The sequence below is a fragment of the Bufo gargarizans genome, chromosome 6 (genome assembly GCF_014858855.1).
Source record: "Bufo gargarizans isolate SCDJY-AF-19 chromosome 6, ASM1485885v1, whole genome shotgun sequence".
In the NCBI taxonomy this organism is placed as follows: Eukaryota; Metazoa; Chordata; class Amphibia; order Anura; family Bufonidae; genus Bufo; species Bufo gargarizans.
Window position 1 is genome coordinate 30,372,207 of NC_058085.1, and position 18,641 is coordinate 30,390,847.

The 18,641-nt window shown below is 39.6% G+C and overlaps 1 protein-coding gene across 1 annotated transcript in view; it reads right to left on the reverse strand.

Annotated features, from left to right (window-relative positions):
• Window positions 1-1,203: 1,203 nt before the first annotated feature.
• Window positions 1,204-18,641, reverse strand: part of LOC122942502 (zinc finger protein 271-like) — a 174,635-nt gene continuing 157,197 nt past the window's right edge. Inside the window, exon 8 of the mRNA XM_044300167.1 lies at window positions 1,204-2,288. Coding sequence (XP_044156102.1) covers window positions 1,427-2,288 — 862 coding nt within the window. The 3' untranslated portion in view covers window positions 1,204-1,426. The remainder of the gene's footprint in view (window positions 2,289-18,641) is intronic.

Here is an 18,641-nt window from a genome sequence, read left to right on the forward strand (position 1 = left end):
AAGCCCATATTTGATGTAATGCCCATTTCTTTCTTCAATTAACGTTTTGGTGTTTCTCCCCCCCCCCCCCCAAGTGCCCTGCCTCCTTACAATGGGACGTCTACAGAAGCCCATTCTCTTAAACTTTGAGCTTCACAGCGTATCACTCCCTTGACATTGACCTTCTCAGGGGCACTACCCCTTAACAGTGACCTCCACAGTGCCCTGCCCCTTGAAGGCTGAGGCTACACAACGACATGTGTTGTGCGACATTTTGTCTCAACAATTTGTAGAATGATAGGGATGGTGTGTAGTTGTCCCCTACGTGTTGTGCAACTTGGGTTGGCTGGATTGTTATGGAAAACCGGAGTAAAGCTGTGTTTGCTTAGAGTAAGGGCCCCCGCGCTTCTATTGGCTGATAAGGGACATGTGACCGTGTGTATCGCAGTTGGGATATGAAGAGAAAGACTTGCAGGCTTGTATTGTCTAATGCAGGTAATTTTTTGGGAATATCTCAGAAACGGTACGTCTAAGAGGGCTGAGACCCCCACAAGATTTTTTTCCAGGTAGCAAGGTATGTATATACCAAGTTTTGTTGAAATTGATGGTTGTGTTTTTGAGAGATCACAAACATACATACACACATATATACATACATATATATATATGTACATCAGGCCCTGGTTTTGTACTTCACCAGGTATGGTTGAAAGATACACTACTCCCATAGATTTACGATGTGTCACTCAGACAGGCTTACTGTTACTAGTGGTGGCACCTCTCTCTATTACTACGCCTGTGCTTTCCTCATGATCAGAGTTTGGCCTGCAGACATCCTGTCATTCCACTTGACTGCAAGTAACTAGCTATTTACAAGTGTGATTGTCGCCCCTTTTTCCACATGTCTGGACACCAGCTCTTGTGGGAATCCAGCTCTTTTTTATTTGGACTTTCCTAAAGGCCCTTGTATTTACAGTTTTATAGGAATGGAGGGGTCCCCCATACCGTTCACAGGCAGGGTGGTGCCTTTAAGAAACTTTATTTTATTTTTATTTATTATTATTTCTTCTCATCAAACATTTTTCTTTAGAGAAAATGTATGTATATAAGAAAACTTAGTTTCACTTTTAAATGGATCTGTCAGTTGATCGGTATTCATTTAATACAGTAGACCATGTGTGTTTGGGGACCTTTACAGTGGCCCTGATCATTGCTCCAAACCCTAAGCTAGCCCTGGTAGGTGATATTTTACCTCCCTGTAAAAAGGAGTATGTTTTGGAATAAAGCCAGTTCGTGACCACCATTAAAACACGTAATGGCTAGCCCTGGTAGGTGATATTTTACCTCCCTGTAAAAAGGAGTATGTTTTGGAATAAAGCCAGTTCGTGACCACCATTAAAACACGTAATGGCGGTCACTAACAAGCTAAGCATGAAGATGCCTTCTCTTATTTGTGAGTTTTTTTATGTTTAACCAGGGCTGATGTCTTCCTAAAACATTTCCCACATTCTGAACATAAATATGGCTTTTCCCCGGTGTGAATTCTCTGATGTGCAATAAAAGCCGATTTCTGGTTAAAACATTTCCCGCATTCTGAACATGAAAATGGATGTACTCCTGTGTGAATTCTCTGATGTACAACCAGAGATGATTTATGCTTAAAACATTTCCCACATTCTGAACATGAAAATGCCTTCTCTCCTGTGTGAGTTCTCTGATGTACAATAAGATCTGATTTCTGGATAAAACATTTCCCACAGTCTGAGCAGGAAAATGGCTTTTCTCCAGTGTGAATTCTCTGATGCATAACAAGATGTGATATCTGAGAAAAACATTTCTTACATTCTAAACATGAAAATGGCTTGTCCCCGGTGTGAATTCTCTGATGTGTAACAAAAGCCGATTTCTGGTGAAAACATTTCCCGCATTCTAAACATGAAAATGGCTTCTCCCCTGTGTGAGTTCTCTGATGTACAATAAGATCTGATTTCTGGATAAAACATTTCTCACAGTCTGAGCAGGAAAATGGCTTTTCTCCAGTGTGAATTCTCTGATGCATAACAAGTTGTGATATCTGATAAAAACATTTCTTACATTCTAAACATGAAAATGGCTTTTCCCCGGTGTGAATTCTCTGATGTGTTACAAAAACTGATTTCTGGTTAAAACATTTCCCGCATTCCAAACATGAAAATGGCTTCTCCCCTGTGTGAATTCTCTGATGTACAATAAGATCTGATCTCTGGATATAACATTTCTCACATTCTGAACACGAAAATGGCTTGTCCCCGGTGTGAATTCTCTCATGTCTAAGAAGAGCTGATTTATGCTTAAAAGATTTCCCACATTCTAAACATGAAAATAAACATGAAAATGGCTTCTCTCCTGTGTGAATTCTCCCATGATAAAGAAGAGCTGATTTATGCTTGAAACATTTCCCACATTCTGAACAACAAAACGGCATCTCCCCTGTGTGAATTCTCTGATGTCTAATAAGATCTGATTTCTGGTTAAAACATTTCCCACATTCTGAACAACAAAACGGCATCTCCCCTGTGTGAATTCTCTGATGTCTAATAAGATCTGATTTCTGGTTAAAACATTTCTCACATTCTGAACATGAAAATGGCTTTTTTATATGACCGGTTTGATGTTTAACATCTCTTCTGTGACTTTTATTTTGTGTTCCAGTCTGTGATAAATCAGAAGATTGGACCTGTTTGAAAGGATCAAGTGGTACATTTTTGCTGTGAATGGATGAAGGTATGTCTTGAATATTGGTAGGTTCTTCATATGTATCACGTGTGATACCATGATCTGAGGATATAAGATGTTTCTCTAAGTTCCTCGTACAGTCATCTGTCAAGAATAAAATTAGTGCAATTGAGGGAGGTCACCTGAATATAGCTCAGCCAGCTATACCACCTAGCTGAAATAATGAAAATATTTAATTATTGGCTGACTTTATACCAAAAAAGGACAACATATACAGTTTAATTTATACCATTTATCTCTATTATTGTCTAAAATATGTCAGTTAATCCTTTATTTCACACAAAACCTTAAACCTTCACACACAAAATAAATTTAGCCAATAAAATAAATTACTCATATAGTACTTGAATTAAAATAATGTACAATCACGGCCCCTCTCTAAGTTCCTTGTGTGGAGCTCATGCACTATTTGGGACGATGCTGTATTCCACAGCAATACTATAAATATTTAGAAGATATCCTGTTATATTCTTGTAATAAGCTAAATGTCTAGCAGTAGTCTTATTGATGCCACTTTGTTAATATATTCATCTCTTCGCAGGATAGTTCAATGCATAGTATATTTATTCAGTGTAACAGCATTTAGGTTAGATGTAGTCTGATGCTTCTCCGCTTACCAGACCGCCGACGTTCGGTTTAATATGGCTGGTAGCAAGATATGTACGTGTTTGTTTCCTTAGCAGCACAAGAGAATCGCAGCTGTATAAGTCCCACAGTTATCCTGCGCGCTAGTGTTGCCACTTAGTTGACTGCGAATGCGGGTTGAGAATTCCAAGACGCTGACTTAATTGAAAGCTTTGAAGCGTCGCTTGTGTTTCGTGGCTATGCAAATTCTTTCTATCGTTGTGTTCACCCGACACCTTTCTAAACCTTACTAGTTTCTTACTCAGTGGTCAAACAGTCATATCAAAAACACGAGACAAAGTAAATCCTTATATTGTGTTGCCTTTATCCATAGAAAACCTGTATCGGATTAGATCGGGCTAATATACTTATATAAAACCTGGACCGGACTGTGCATTCACAACCATCTTTCGTGTACTGTCAGACGATGCGGTATATCTATTCAAAATATATTGGGTTGCTTTTCTCCAATACTCAGATGAAATTATGTTTTTGCTTTTATGCCACTATTACAGCATGATTTCTCTTTATATAATGATCTTTCAATCATATTATTATCATATTTATATTTAACCCCTTAGTGACCAGCCTGTTTTGGGCCTTAATGACCATGTGTTTTTCTTCCCTTTTTCATCGTTGCGTTCCAAGAGCTATAACTTTTATTTTTCCATCTATATTGCTTTATGAGGGCTTGTTTTTTGCCAGACAAGTTGTAGTTTTTAATGGTCCCATCTTGGGGTACACATAACTTTCTGATTAACTTTTACTAACTCTTTCTGGGAGGGAGATGGGAAAAACAGCAATACTGCCACTGTGTTTTTACATAATAACATTTACGGCGTTCATTTTTAGGTATAAATAACAATCTTTATTCTCTGGGTCAGTACGATTACAGTGATACCAAATACATGAAAAAAATGTTTTTACATTGCCACTTCCCAAGACCCATAACTTTTTTATTTTTCTTTCTATGGAGTTGCGTGAGGGATTTTTGTGGGACAACTTGTATTTTCATTGGTATAATTTTAAAGTAAATGGTGCTTTAGGATTACTTATAAAAAAAATTCGGTAGCAGCTAAAAACAAATTAGTATTTTGAATGGGAAAAAAGGGTAATTTTTTAAATGGAATTTGCTTTATTTAATAATAGTGTTTTTTTTTCTCCTTTTTTTTTACCACTTAATAGTCCCACAAGGGTACTATAATAGACAGTATTTTGATTGCTTTTAAAATGTAATGCATTATCCCTATAATGCATTGCATTTCAATAGCAATGCTATTTTAACATAGACCAGTAGGCTGCGCCAGAGAGGCGCAACCTGCTGGCAATTACGGAAGGCTGGTCTGGGGCCTTCATAGACCCCAGCCAGCCTTCACACGCATCGGCTCCCCGCGATCACATTTGCGGGGTGCCGATGGGAGACAGAGGGAGTCCCGCGGCATGTGAAGTATTTAACAGCCCGGATCGGCACTCCGGCCATTCTGGGCAGTAAAAGCAGGGCTGCAGCTCATATGTGAGAGCCGGGTCCCCACTCCCAGGGGGACCCATGCAGAGCTTAGACTGGGTCGCCATAAAAAAGCGGCAGTCCAGTCTAAGACACGTATCGGTGGTCACTAAGGGGTTAATTATGTATCCTGCAAAAAATTATATAGTCCACACTCCCGCATATACAACATTATTGCACTTCCTTTTGAAATAAAAAAAAAAAAAATATAAAAAAAATAATAATAATATGGGATATTGACGTTATAGGGCCAGTGGATGGATGCAGGACAAACAGCCTGACATCGACATGTCAAGTAAACAAAAGACCAAAAAAAATCTACATTTCTGAATTGAGTCCCGAAGGTGCCAGTGATCCAAATTCATAAAGCATTCTAGATTTATATCTTGACATTTTTTATATCAAGTCCCCTCCAATTCTTCACTGATTAAATTGCTGCATATTTCAGAACTGATAGATTATTGGCATAATATAATTTACAATGCTGTGATAGTGTATGGTTTTCATACCCTTTTCTAATGTTATTTATGTGTTCTGATATTCTGGCTTTTAGCGTTCTCCCAGTACGGACATTCTATAATATATATTACTGCCGTGCTATTACAAGTGAAGGTCTTGTTAATTTCCTATTTATAAGTATTAGTATTTGATATTACTGTAGTAGGTGTACTTTACAATTACAACATAGGCCACACCTATAGAAACCTTTAAGATCTTCCCACGGTGTACTGATGGATCTGTCATTTTATAGTTGGGGCCACTTGTAACCCTAAATTGGGGGCTCTTGTGTATATTATGGGTGGTCTCTTTGGGAGAGTCGCTGCCAGTATCTTGTCCTCTTGCAATAAATGCCAATGTCTCCTAATAATGGTAGATTTTTTTTGTGTTGTATATTAAATGGTAATATTACTTTAGAAGACTCCTCTATTTCTTTTTCTATTCTATCTTTTATTTGAAAGAATGTTTCCCTATCTGATGATTAGTAGTGTTGAGCGCAAATATTAGAATTGCGAATTTTTTTCTCGAATATCGCAACTTCGAGATTTCGCGAATATTTAGAATATAGTTCTATATATTCGCGAAATCGAATATTCGTGTTTTTTTATTGTTATATTTTTTTCTTTCCCACTTCCCTAAAGTTGTTCTTACCTGTCCTTTGGATTCCTGGCTTCTTAGCTGCTCCAGTCAGTGCCCGTTGCCGCTTCTGCCGACTTCGGTGCTCATTATGGGAACGTCTCCATATACTAGAATGTACTGTCGGATTTGAGAATTACGTTGAAATCGCAATCCGATTAATTCAAGTTATAATAATCGAATTGCGATTTCAACTTAGCACTGCTAAGCACTGCGATAATTGGAATAATTACGAATATTCGATTTTGACGAATATAACACGAATATTCACAAAATATCGCGAAATCGAATATGGCACCTCCGGCTCATCACTAATGATTAGTGATGAGCGGGAGGTGCCATATTCGATTTCGCGATATTTCGCGAATATTCGTCGAAATCGAATATTCGTAATTATTCCAATTATCGCGAATAATATGCGATTTAATTAATTGCGTATTGCGATTTTTCTTTTGATAGTATAAGGCAACGTTCCTATGACTAATTTACTATGGCTAGGCTAAAGTGTATTTTACGAAATTTCGTAATATTGCTCTAACTTCGTCTTTTAGAATATTCGTAATATTGCTCTAATTTCGTCTTTTAGAATATTCGTAATATTGCTCTTACTTTGTCTTTTAGAATATTACGAATATTCTAAAAGACGAAGTTAGAGCAATATTAAGTATATACGTAAAAAGTTGAAATCGCAATTCAATTATTATAACTTCAATTAATCGGATTGCAATTTTAACGTAATTCTCAAATCCGACAGTACATTCTAGTATATGGAGACGTTCCCATAGTGATGGGGACGCTCCATGAGCACGGAAGTCGGCAGAAGCGGCAACGGGCACTGACTGGAGCAGCCAGGAAGCCAGGAATCCAAAGGACAGGTAAGAACAACTTTAGGGAAGTGGGAAAGAAAAAAAATATAAACAATAAAAAAAATGAACGAATATTCGATTTCGCGAATATATAGAACTATAGTCTAATATCTATTCGCGAAATCTGGAAGTTGCGATATTCAAGAAAAAAATTCGCAATTCGAAATATTCGCGCTCAACACTACTGATGATCTTACTTTACTTAGAGACTCATTTAACAACAATAGGGGATTTGACCCCAGTTTAGGTGTTCTCTCGGTTTGTTCCCAGGCTGCCATAAATAAAATGGCATAGCCGGGACGGTCATTTGTAAATAATTGGATTTGAAAAAAATATATAAAAATTGTGGGTCAAAACATCTAATACTGTCCAAAATAAACTGTATTTGTTCCCATTTAAAAAAAAATTATGATTATGTTATGAGATAGATGAGGCGGCAAATCATAATGAGGTGGTTATTATGGGGGACTTCAACTACCCAGATATAGACTGGGAAACTGAAACTTGTATATCTCATAAAGGAAACAGGTTCTTGGCAATAACTAAAGACAATTACCTCTCCCAACTGGTTCAGGACCCGACTAGAGGGACGGCCATACTGGACTTAGTATTAACCAATAGGCCTGACAGAACAGACGTGCAGGTTGGGGGACACCTGGGAAATAGTGACCACAAAGTAATAACCTTCCAATTATCATTCAAAAGAGTGTTTCTACAGGGAGGAACAAAAATACCAAACTTCAAAAAAGCTAAATTTAGCCAACTAAGAGAGGCCATAGGCCAAACTAACTGGGACAAAGTCCTCACAAATAAAAATACAGCCACAAAATGGGATATCTTTAAAAGCATCCTAAAATCTCATTGTGAGAGGTACATACCGTATGGGAATAAAAGGTTAAGGAACAAAAAGAAACCAATGTGGATAAACAGAACTGTAAAGAAAGCAATAAATGACAAAAAGAAAGCATATAAAACACTTAAACAGGAGGGTAGCACGGAAGCACTGAAAAACTATAAGGAAAAAAATAGAACATGCAAAAAACAAATAAAAGCGGCCAAACTAGAGACTGAGAGATTAATTGCCAAAGAGAGTAAAACTAACCCTAAAATGTTCTTCAATTATATAAATGTTAAAAAGTATAAATCTGAAGGTGTCGGCCCGTTAAAGAGTAATGAGGGGGAAGTCGCAGAGAGCGACGAGGAGAAAGCAAAGCTGTTAAATATTTTTTTCTCCAATGTATTCACTGAGGAAAATAAACTGTCAGATGAAATGCCGAATGTTGAAATAAATTCCCCATTAAAAGTGTCCTGTCTGACCCAGGAAGAAGTACATCAGCGACTTAGAAAGATTAAAATAGACAAATCGCCAGGACCGGATGGCATACACCCCCGTATCCTAAGGGAATTAAGTAATGTCATAGCCAGACCCTTATTTCTGATATTTGCAGATTCTATATTGACAGGGAATGTCCCACAGGATTGGCGCATGGCAAATGTGGTGCCAATATTCAAAAAGGGTCCTAAAACAGAGCCTGGAAACTATAGGCCGGTAAGTTTGACATCTGTTGTGGGTAAACTGTTTGAAGGTTTTCTGAGAGATGCTATGTTAGAGCATCTTAACGGAAATAAGCAAATAACGCCATATCAGCATGGCTTCGTGAGGGATCGATCATGTCAAACAAATTTAATCAGTTTCTATGAGGAGGTAAGTTCTAGACTTGACAGCGGCGAATCAATGGATGTGGTATATCTGGACTTCTCCAAAGCATTTGACACTGTACCACATAAAAGGTTAGTATATAAAATGAGAATGCTCGGACTGGGAGAAAACATCTGTATGTGGGTAAGTAATTGGCTGAGTGATAGAAAACAGAGGGTGGTTATTAATGGTAAATACTCAGATTGGGTCACTGTCACTAGTGGAGTACCTCAGGGGTCAGTATTGGGCCCTATTCTCTTCAATATATTTATTAATGATCTTGTAGAAGGCTTGCATAGTAAAATATCAATTTTTGCAGATGACACTAAACTGTGTAAAGTAATTAACACTGAAGAGGACAGTATACTGCTACAGAGCGATCTGGATAGATTGGAGGCTTGGGCAGATAAGTGGCAGATGAGGTTTAACACTGATAAATGTAAAGTTATGCACATGGGAAGGAATAATGCAAGTCACCCGTACTTATTAAATGCTAAAACACTCGGTAACACTGACATGGAAAAAGATCTAGGAATTTTAATAAACAGCAAACTAAGCTGCAAAAAACAGTGTCAGGCAGCTGCTGCCAAGGCCAATAAGATAATGGGTTGCATCAAAAGGGGCATAGATGCCCGTGATGAGAACATAGTCCTACCACTTTACAAATCATTAGTCAGACCACACATGGAGTACTGTGTACAGTTCTGGGCTCCAGTGAACAAAGCAGACATAGCAGAGCTGGAGAGGGTCCAGAGGAGGGCAACTAAAGTAATAACTGGAATGGGGCAACTACAGTACCCTGAAAGATTATCAAAATTAGGGTTATTCACTTTAGAAAAAAGACGACTGAGAGGAGATCTAATTAATATGTATAAATATATCAGGGGTCAGTACAGAGATCTATCCCGTCATCTATTTATTCCCAGGACGGTGACTGTGACGAGGGGACATCCTCTGCGTCTGGAGGAAAGAAGGTTTGTACACAAACATAGAAGAGGATTCTTTACGGTAAGAGCAGTGAGACTATGGAACTCTCTGCCTGAGGAGGTGGTGATGGTGAGTACAATAAAGGAATTCAAAAGGGGCCTGGATGTATTTCTGGAGCGTAATAATATTACAGGCTATAGCTACTAGAGAGATATCGTTGATCCAGGGATTTATTCCGATTGCCTGATTGGAGTCGGGAAGGAATTTTTATTCCCCTAAAGTGAGGAAAATTGGCTTCTACCTCACAGGGTTTTTTTGCCTTCCTCTGGATCAACTTGCAGGATGACAGGCCGAACTGGATGGACAAATGTCTTTTTTCGGCCTTATGTACTATGTTACTATGTTATGTACTATGTTATGATTTTTGACACTGCTTGTATACCTTGTTCTGATAAATACATGTGTACAGTGAATTAATGTCCAATGCTGCCATAATCCAATTGGGCTGACATATCAGATTTTCTAAAAGTCTTACTACCATGGTGGCATCTTTTAAGTAAGATGGAGTTTCCTTTACATAAGGTTGCAAAAAGGGGGTCAAGATATTGTGATAAATTGCTAGTTAATGAACCTATTCCCGAAACAATCGGTCTACCAGGCGGATTTATTGGATCCTTATGCACCTTAGGAATACAATAAAAAACGGGCAACTTTTGAATACATAGACCGCATCGTCTGACAGTACATGAAAGATGGTTGTGAATGCACAGTCCGGTCCAGGTTATATATAAGTATATTAGCCCGATCTAATCCGATACAGGTTTTCTATAGATCAAGGCAATACAATATAAAATTGACTTTGTCCCTTGTTTTTCATATGACTGTTTGACCACTGAGGAAGAAACCAGTAAGGTTCCAAAACGTGTCTGGTGAACACAGAGATATAAAGAATTTGCGGTAATAGGAAGAATCGCACAGCCACAAAATACAAGAGACGCTTCAAAGCTTTTAATTAAGTCAGCATCTTGGAATTCTCAACCCACATGCGCGGTCAAGTAAGTGCCGACACTAGCGCGCAGGATAACTGTGGGGATTAGCAGCACAAGAGAATCGCAGCTGTATAAGGAAACAAACACGTACGTATCTTGCTACCAGCTGTATTAAACCGAACGTCGGGAGTCTGGTAAGCGGAGAAGCACCATACTACATACTACACTAACCTAAATGCTGTTACACTGAATGAATATACTATGCACTGAACTATCCTACAAAAGAGATGAATATATTAACAAAGTGGCAACAATAAGACTACCGCTAGACATTTAGCTCATTACAAGAAAATAACAACAGGATATCTTGTAAATATTCATATCGCTGTGGAATACAACATCGTTCCAAATAGTGTGTGAGCTCCACACAAGGAACTAAGAGAGGGACCCTGATTGTACATTATCTCAATTCAAGTACTAAATGAGTAATTTATTTTATTGGCCATATAAATTTTATGTGTGAAGGTTAATTTAAGATTTTGTAGGAAATAGAGGATTAATTGTGTGACATATTTTAGACAATAATAGGAATAAATTGTATAAATTTATATATAAATATAAGCCCTTGAGCAACTTTCCTGCAACCCCCATCCAATTAGTCTTTTAAAAATTATGGAAATAAATTTCTAGCACTGGAGATGAGGCGCTGAATGTCCTCTTAGATCCCACACAATAGTTATCTCCCCTCAGTGTGTCCCTTTCACAGTAGAATCCCCCCTTAGTGCCCTCTTCACATACTGATGCTCTCCAAGTGCCCCCACAGTAGTAATGCACCCTTAGTGCCTTCACACAATAGTTATGCTGTCTTTGTGTCCCCACACAATATTTATGCCTGCTTAGTGCCCATCTTAAAAAAATGCTGCCCCTTAGTGGCCATACACAGTAGTTAAAGGCAATGTAAACTTCCGGAGGCAATTTTTTTTTATGATTGCATGTTATTCATTTTTGGCTAAAAATCTTTTTTTGGCCTTTATTAAAAACATTGAGCTGTTCTATTACAAAGGGTTAACTTTTTGACTGGTACTTTCACTTTGTGCTCGTCATCTGATAACTGTTATCTCTAAACTACTGAGAGGTCATAAACATTTATCTAAGCCACATTCTTATCAGCAAAATAAAAACTGAGCTATAATGATTGTTTTTAAGGGCAGAAAGCAGAGATAAGGAGTCCTTCTGCTCCCTAAATGACGGAAAAGAGAAAATCCACAGGCTGCCACTACAGCATGTCAGCTCTGTACAGAAAAAAGGAGTACATATGTTTAAAAAAAAAAGACCAAATGAAAATTATTTTTAGCTCAAAAGGAGTACAATGCAATAATAAAAAAAGTCTCCTAATGTGTACATAGCATTAAAGCCCTACTGTGTCCTCCTAAAGTAATGAAGCCCATGTAGTGTAAATAAAATATGAAAGTAATATTTACCCCCATTCCTGATGAATGGAGCACATCATGATCTTCCCAGCAGCAGACGTGATGTTAGGACATCATCCCTACTGCTTAGCTGAGTAGAGCGCACAGGCCGGTGGATTCTCTCTGGCCTATATGCTCTCCCACTCAGCCCAGCAGGTGCAATGACATCTCTGTATTACACCTGCTGATGGGGAGAATGAGACCTGGGCTATAATGGATGACAGACACAGCAGCTGGACTCCGAGGGAGGAAGGAGAATAAAATGGACGGTAGGAAGCACAGTAAGCCATCACTGACCATTGTGGAGCTCCTCAACATGTTTTGTTTTCTTCTCGAGATATAATTTCTATTAATAATATGCAGAGTTATTCACTTGGGTCAGGAAAACCTGATGCCTTCATTGACAAGGCGGGTAAGAAATACAATTTTCCCATCCATTTTCTGGTAGTATGGCCGTTTTAATGTTGTTGCTGCAACCACCACCATTATCCTCTGATGAGATTTCTTCCTCACCAACCCAATTTGGTTCCCAGGTGATATCTAAAGCACAATTATGATCATGGACACAACCATGCCACTTCTGGCAGTCGAAAAGTTTACTGTTCTCATACAAATCATTTTCAGAGTCAGAGTGGTCCCAGGTTATAAGTGGTGTACCCCAAGGTTCAGTGCTGGGTCCTCTATTAAATTTATTCATTAATGATATTGAGCATGGGATTCATAGCACCATTTTTATTTTTACAGATAACACTAAGCTATGTAGTACTGTGCAGGCTAAGGAAGATGTCAATGCTGACTTGAACACTGAGTAATTGGGCATCAACTTAGCAAATGGGGTTCAATGTGGATAAATTGTGATCTCAATTATTGCCAGTTTCTGGCCTTCCACGTATTTTTTATTTCATACTATCCTATGAGAGCCATTTCTCTTCTTTTTTTTTGCCACACATGCTGGAGAAGAAAAAGTTCAGTCTCCAGAAAAGTCAATAATTCTATACTGTAAGAACGCCTCTGGACGTGGTCACAGAAGGAACAGTGGACATTTTTAAAAAGGGTTCAGATAAATTCTTAAAAGTAAATTACATTACTGATTATGAAAATGTGTAGAAATCTTGGTCTCACTCCCTTCACACTGAGATTGGGCTGCTAAGTGAGATGAATAGGATTAGGCAGAGCACCTTGGGTATACCAGATTTACCGCAATTCAGAACAAATTGAATTTCTCTGCAAAGTTCTTCGTATCACCCGAATCAAATTTTTAAAAGGTCATTCATCTCTAATTGTGATGTTTGGGTCTGGGGTAAGGACATTTCTGATGGAAGATCCTCAAGTTTTAATCTGAACAGACTGATGACAGTAGTGTTGATGTAGTTGTATTATGGTCAGCAACGGTGCCAAGGCTCATCACTAGGAGCTCGGTCAAAATGCAACATGCCAAAAGGACAAGAGCATGTTCCGAAACGTAGCCAATAATCAAAAGACCGTAGTGTGGTCAGGATGAGAATCAAATACAGTAGCCACTAGCAATACATGGGAAGAAGCAAGGAAAGGAATTTAGCTTCATCACCAGGCAGTACCAGGCTTGTTGCAGGTCGAGCGGGAGATAAAGACCCGTGTGCCACATAAGAAGACATTGGTAATATAGAAAGTGCATACTAGTAAAGTTACACCTCTGGCTGGAGGGAAGAGGTTAGGTGGGGGGAGGGTTCATTTTTTTGCCTCACGCAGCACCTAGGTTATGCGATTCCCTGCCCTCTGGCCACACAGCACTGAAGGAAGGGGGGCCCAAACTGAGCTCTTACACCAGGCCCAGGAGCCTTTTGCATCGCCCCTGCAGGAATTGAACTGTATCACTCCGGCACATCGCTATGTAACTAGGAAGAGACGTCAGCACTGTTCAACATGGTGTGTCCTAGTAGTAGTAGACATCTCTTCTGCACTGCAAGTGAAATTGGACATTGCGTCCCAAGCTTAGAGTGGAAAACAGTGTCTACATAAATGGTTACAATACATATACTAAATGTATATCTCACCTATATGCTACCACATTTACATCCATATTTAATTTAAATTTCATCTTAATCAGTGAATATAATGCTGAAAAAACTGACAGAAAAGAGAACCTGAAAATGTAACATAAAACTGTAGTATCCAGTGAAGGAGTAGAATCTGTGAGACCTCTTTACTTACTGGTTACTACTCACCTGGGCGGTTATCTGTAGGAATGTCCTCTATGCTCTGCTCATCGTCCCTCACATATGTCTCTGTAGGATTAATATTGTTCAGATCTTCACACGGATTTACAAGCTGTGAAATAAATATTGTAGAATCAGACAGCTGGAGAAGTCGAGTGGAAGGTTTTAAATGACCAGAAAAGATCAGGACTCATCTGACCCAAATGTCTGCAGGTCTCCTGCATGAATCCAATCTGATTGCTTCATTATTCCAACCAGAAGCTTATAAGGCAGGTGAAGTAGCCCTTATATTCCATCAGTAACATTAAATTGTGTATATATATAACTTGGGATAAGCGAAATTTGGAAAAATTTAATTTGGCAGCTTCATCTGGGGCAAAGGCGAAACCCGGGTCGGGCATCTACACACGCTTTTTACCTATTGATGTTTGTAAGTACAATAAGCCTTACTGAATATTAAACACCCTGGGTATTGCACTATGTTCTGTTTCTCCTGAAGGAGAGAAGGAAAAAAACTTTGCTGGTCGGTATCGGGATTGTTATTGGAGATGTGCCTGTAACATCGTGGAATCTCCATAGAAACTTCTGTTAGTTGTCGAATTACTATGCATCAGTATTACAGGTCACTGTTACCATTAGAAGTAATTTATCACCTTGTAGTAGTGGCCCCATGACAGAGTGGGAAGGGTGGCAGCAGCAACAACAGTGGCTCCATGCCACAGTGGGGACATTAAAATCTAAAATCGTTTTTTAAACAAGGAAAAAAGTCCTGCATGAAGAACTTTAATGGCCTCTTTTACATGGTCAGTACTGTGCGTCAGTATTTGATCAACCAAAAAAAAAAGGAGTGGGTCCAAATCAGGCAATGTTGGGGAAGAACAATTTTGCCTTTGCAGCTCATGGAGGGTGTGTTTTGCAATGTAAGAGTGGCTGAAGTGCATGTACAGATTCCAGGACATTTTAAACAGCCCTTGCATTTAAGCAGAAGACTTGATGAACCGAGTTACGAGATTGAAGAAGTGCACCATGTAGGGAGCATGGGTCAGCCCTCCCTGACACAGCACAGACAAGACATGTTCTTCCGTTATCAATAACCATGGTTCCTATCTCCAGTTGGCAATGAGACAGCCAGTGTTCGATTTCTTTATTGATGATGCCAAGAAGTAACTCCCTGGTGTGGCTCAGTTCACCAAGGCTGAACAGGTGCAGAACCACGTGACAATGCCTAGCTTTGCATGTGTGATATGATTGAGGACCACTGTGAGACAGCAGTGGGCTAGCACTGCACCACTGTATAATGCCTGTCTGCCGCTGGTTTTATAAACCCGTGCACTGAAAGTGTGTTCCTGACAGGTACTCTTCCGAGTAGTAGACTGACAGGCTTCCACCCTGCTGGCTCACCGCCACGCTTCCACCCTGCTGGCTCACGGCTCACCTGTCTCTTGCGCACGTCCCTGACCTCTCGAAACATGTGCTCCCATCCAACTGTCATCGTCGTTAGTTGCACATCTGAAGGAGTCCGCAGTGGCCTCTCCTCCAAGTCTGGGCTGGCCTGTAACTGCTGACTGTCTTCACAAAGATCACCGATATAGTCACCGAAAATCGGAGCAGAGTGGGTGGCAAACATTAATTGGCTAACAGACAAAGCAGTAAAAGCAAGAGGCAGGTTAAGGACAGGTGCACAGAGGCAATTCCTGGGCCATGACAACTAAGCATGGTGTGAGAGGATCCCACTGATTGCTGGCTGTGTGTATCTGTTGTCACTTGAGATGATGTTGAAGAGTGAGTCAACAATTCCAGTACAACTGGATTGTTGGTCAAAACACGACCGCTGGATGACAGTGGCAGCTCTGGCTACCACCACCCCTTCTTCTGCTGTTTATTGTGCTGGCTACAGCAACAATTTTGACACTGCCTGTTCATTTGGAGGGCCCAGGCAGCTGTCTGTTAGCCATAGTGTATACCAACTGTATCACTAACAGAACGGATTAACTACGATAAATATCACTCCACTGCAGTTATGTACAGGGCAATACATTACCCCGACAATATAAAGAAAGGATCCGAGCTGCCCAGGATATATAAGTGAATATTAAAGCAAGCTGATGATAAAAAAAAATGTTTTTGAGAATTCTCGTGTTCCCAGGCTTCTAACTTTTGCTTTGTAACATGTGCAGCTGCCATTTTATGAAAACCTTTTTCATTACCACAAAGCGCGAGGAAATTCGGCTTTGTTGCAAATCAAAGTTTTCCTAAACTTCGGATCGAATTCTGCGTCTTATGTTTCAGTTTGTTCAATACTATATATAAAGTTAAATTGTTTATGTACCTGTTGCCCGTGCTGTCCACCTCAGGGCTGTGGAGCCGGGTAAGCCAAGGTTCTGACTCCTTCAAACATGTGCAATAATTTAGTGAGAATTTTTTTTTTACTGTAGTAAAATGGTGAAATTGGGCTTTTTCTCACCGCTATATAAGTAATCAAGCTGCTACTGAATTCTGGGGTAACATGTTCACAAGAAACACATCACCACTGAAACCAGTCATTGGCTGCAGTAAAGCAGGTGACCATGCCCATTCTGTAAAGGAGGTAAGCAACATTTACTGGAAGATGGACACACAGGAGCCAGCACGCATAACCAGAGCTGAGGATAGCAGGTAAGTATGAATCTTTCCAGAGCAGAGGTCACTGTGAAAGGTCACTTATTCCCGAACAACTCCTTTCATGGTGTCTTCTTGTTCTGTCTACAGTTCTGAGATGACTGCAGCCATGACCAGTAGTGAACTTTCTCCTAAGGTCGTCACTACTGAGCATGTGCAGCACCATTCTGGCATTGTAACTAAGGACCTTGGAGTAGCAAGAGGATATTAAGTATAAGAGACGGGGAAAATACAAGAGAGATGAGAACTGATTCTCTATCACCACTAGATCACCCTGCTAATCACGGCTTATAGTATAAGGACAGGGGAAAACACAGGAAAGGTGGGAATTGATTATCTGTCACCACTAGAACACCCTGCTTATCACTGTTTATAGGTTAAGGACAGGAGAGAACACAGGAGAGGTGAGAACTGATTTACTAGACCACTAGACACTAAATTTAGTAGACACTAAAATTGATTAAAAAAGGAATAACTTAAAATTTCACATGGACATAAGTATTCAGACCGTTGCTATGACACTTGAAATTTAGCTCTGGGGACCACCCATTTCTTTTGATTATTTTTAAGATGTTTCTACATCTTGACCGGAGTCCATCTGTGGTAAATTCAGTTGACTAGACATGAATTGAAAACATACAACCCTAACTACATAATATCTCCCAGCTGACAATGCATAGCAAAGCAAAAACCAAAACTTATGGAGGAAAGACCTGCCTGTAAACGGTAACTCAGAGGCAGGATTGTGTAAATGCCTATGATCCAGAGAAATGGACAAAAAAATTGCTACACTAAAAGTTGCCAAGACCACAATGGCTTCCACAATTCTTAAATAAAATAAGTTTGGAACAACCAGGATTCTTAGAGCTGGCCACCCCACGAAACAAAGTAATCAGGAGAGAAAGACCTTGGAAAGAAAGGTGACCAAGAATGCAATGGTCACTTTAGCTGATGTCTACATATTCTGTGTGCAGATGGGAGAAAATTCCAGAAGGTCAGCCATCACCGCAGCAGCACTCCACCAATCTGGGCTTTATGAAACAGTGGCCAGAAAGAAGCCTCTCCTCAGTAAAAGACACATGAAAGCCCGTCTGGAGTTTCCAAAAAAGCACATAAAAGACTCTCAGACTGTGAAAAACAAGATTCTTTGATCTGATGAAACCAAGATTGAACTTTTTGGCCTCAATTCCAAGCTTCATTTCTAGAGGAAACCAGGCACTGCTTATAACTTGCCAAATATCATCCGTAGAGCATGGTAGCAGCAGTATCACGCTTTGTGAGTGTTTTTTTCAACAGTTTTGACATGGAAACTGGTCAGGGTGAGGGAAAGTTCAATAGAGCAAAGACAGAGATATTCTTAGAGTTGCTATCCAAACTATAAAACATGCACCCCAATACCTGGGCCCCTCATATAAATTATACTTACCTCGCTCCCCGTAACTTGCGTCACTTCTGATACCCGCATGGCCACATCTCCCTGTTGCGTGGATCAAAACATTGAGGAGCAGCCAATAGCAGGCTACGATGGCGACGAGCTTCCCTAGCATCGAATGGAGTTTCCCCCAAAAGTGTGCAAAATGACATCACACTACACTTACCTAACGGCAGCTAATGTTTCTTATTGGGGCATATGGTGTTTAAATGCATATGTGTTATGGAGGGGGGAAGAAACAAACAAACAAACAAAAATATATGGCTTGTTGGGACCAAGCATCCAAAAATTATGCCTCAACTGGGGAAGGTACCTGCCACTGTTTGTACACACGTTAGTTTTAGAAGAAAAGGTGGCTTGTTCTGTGCAAGTGAAAAAAGTATTTATTTT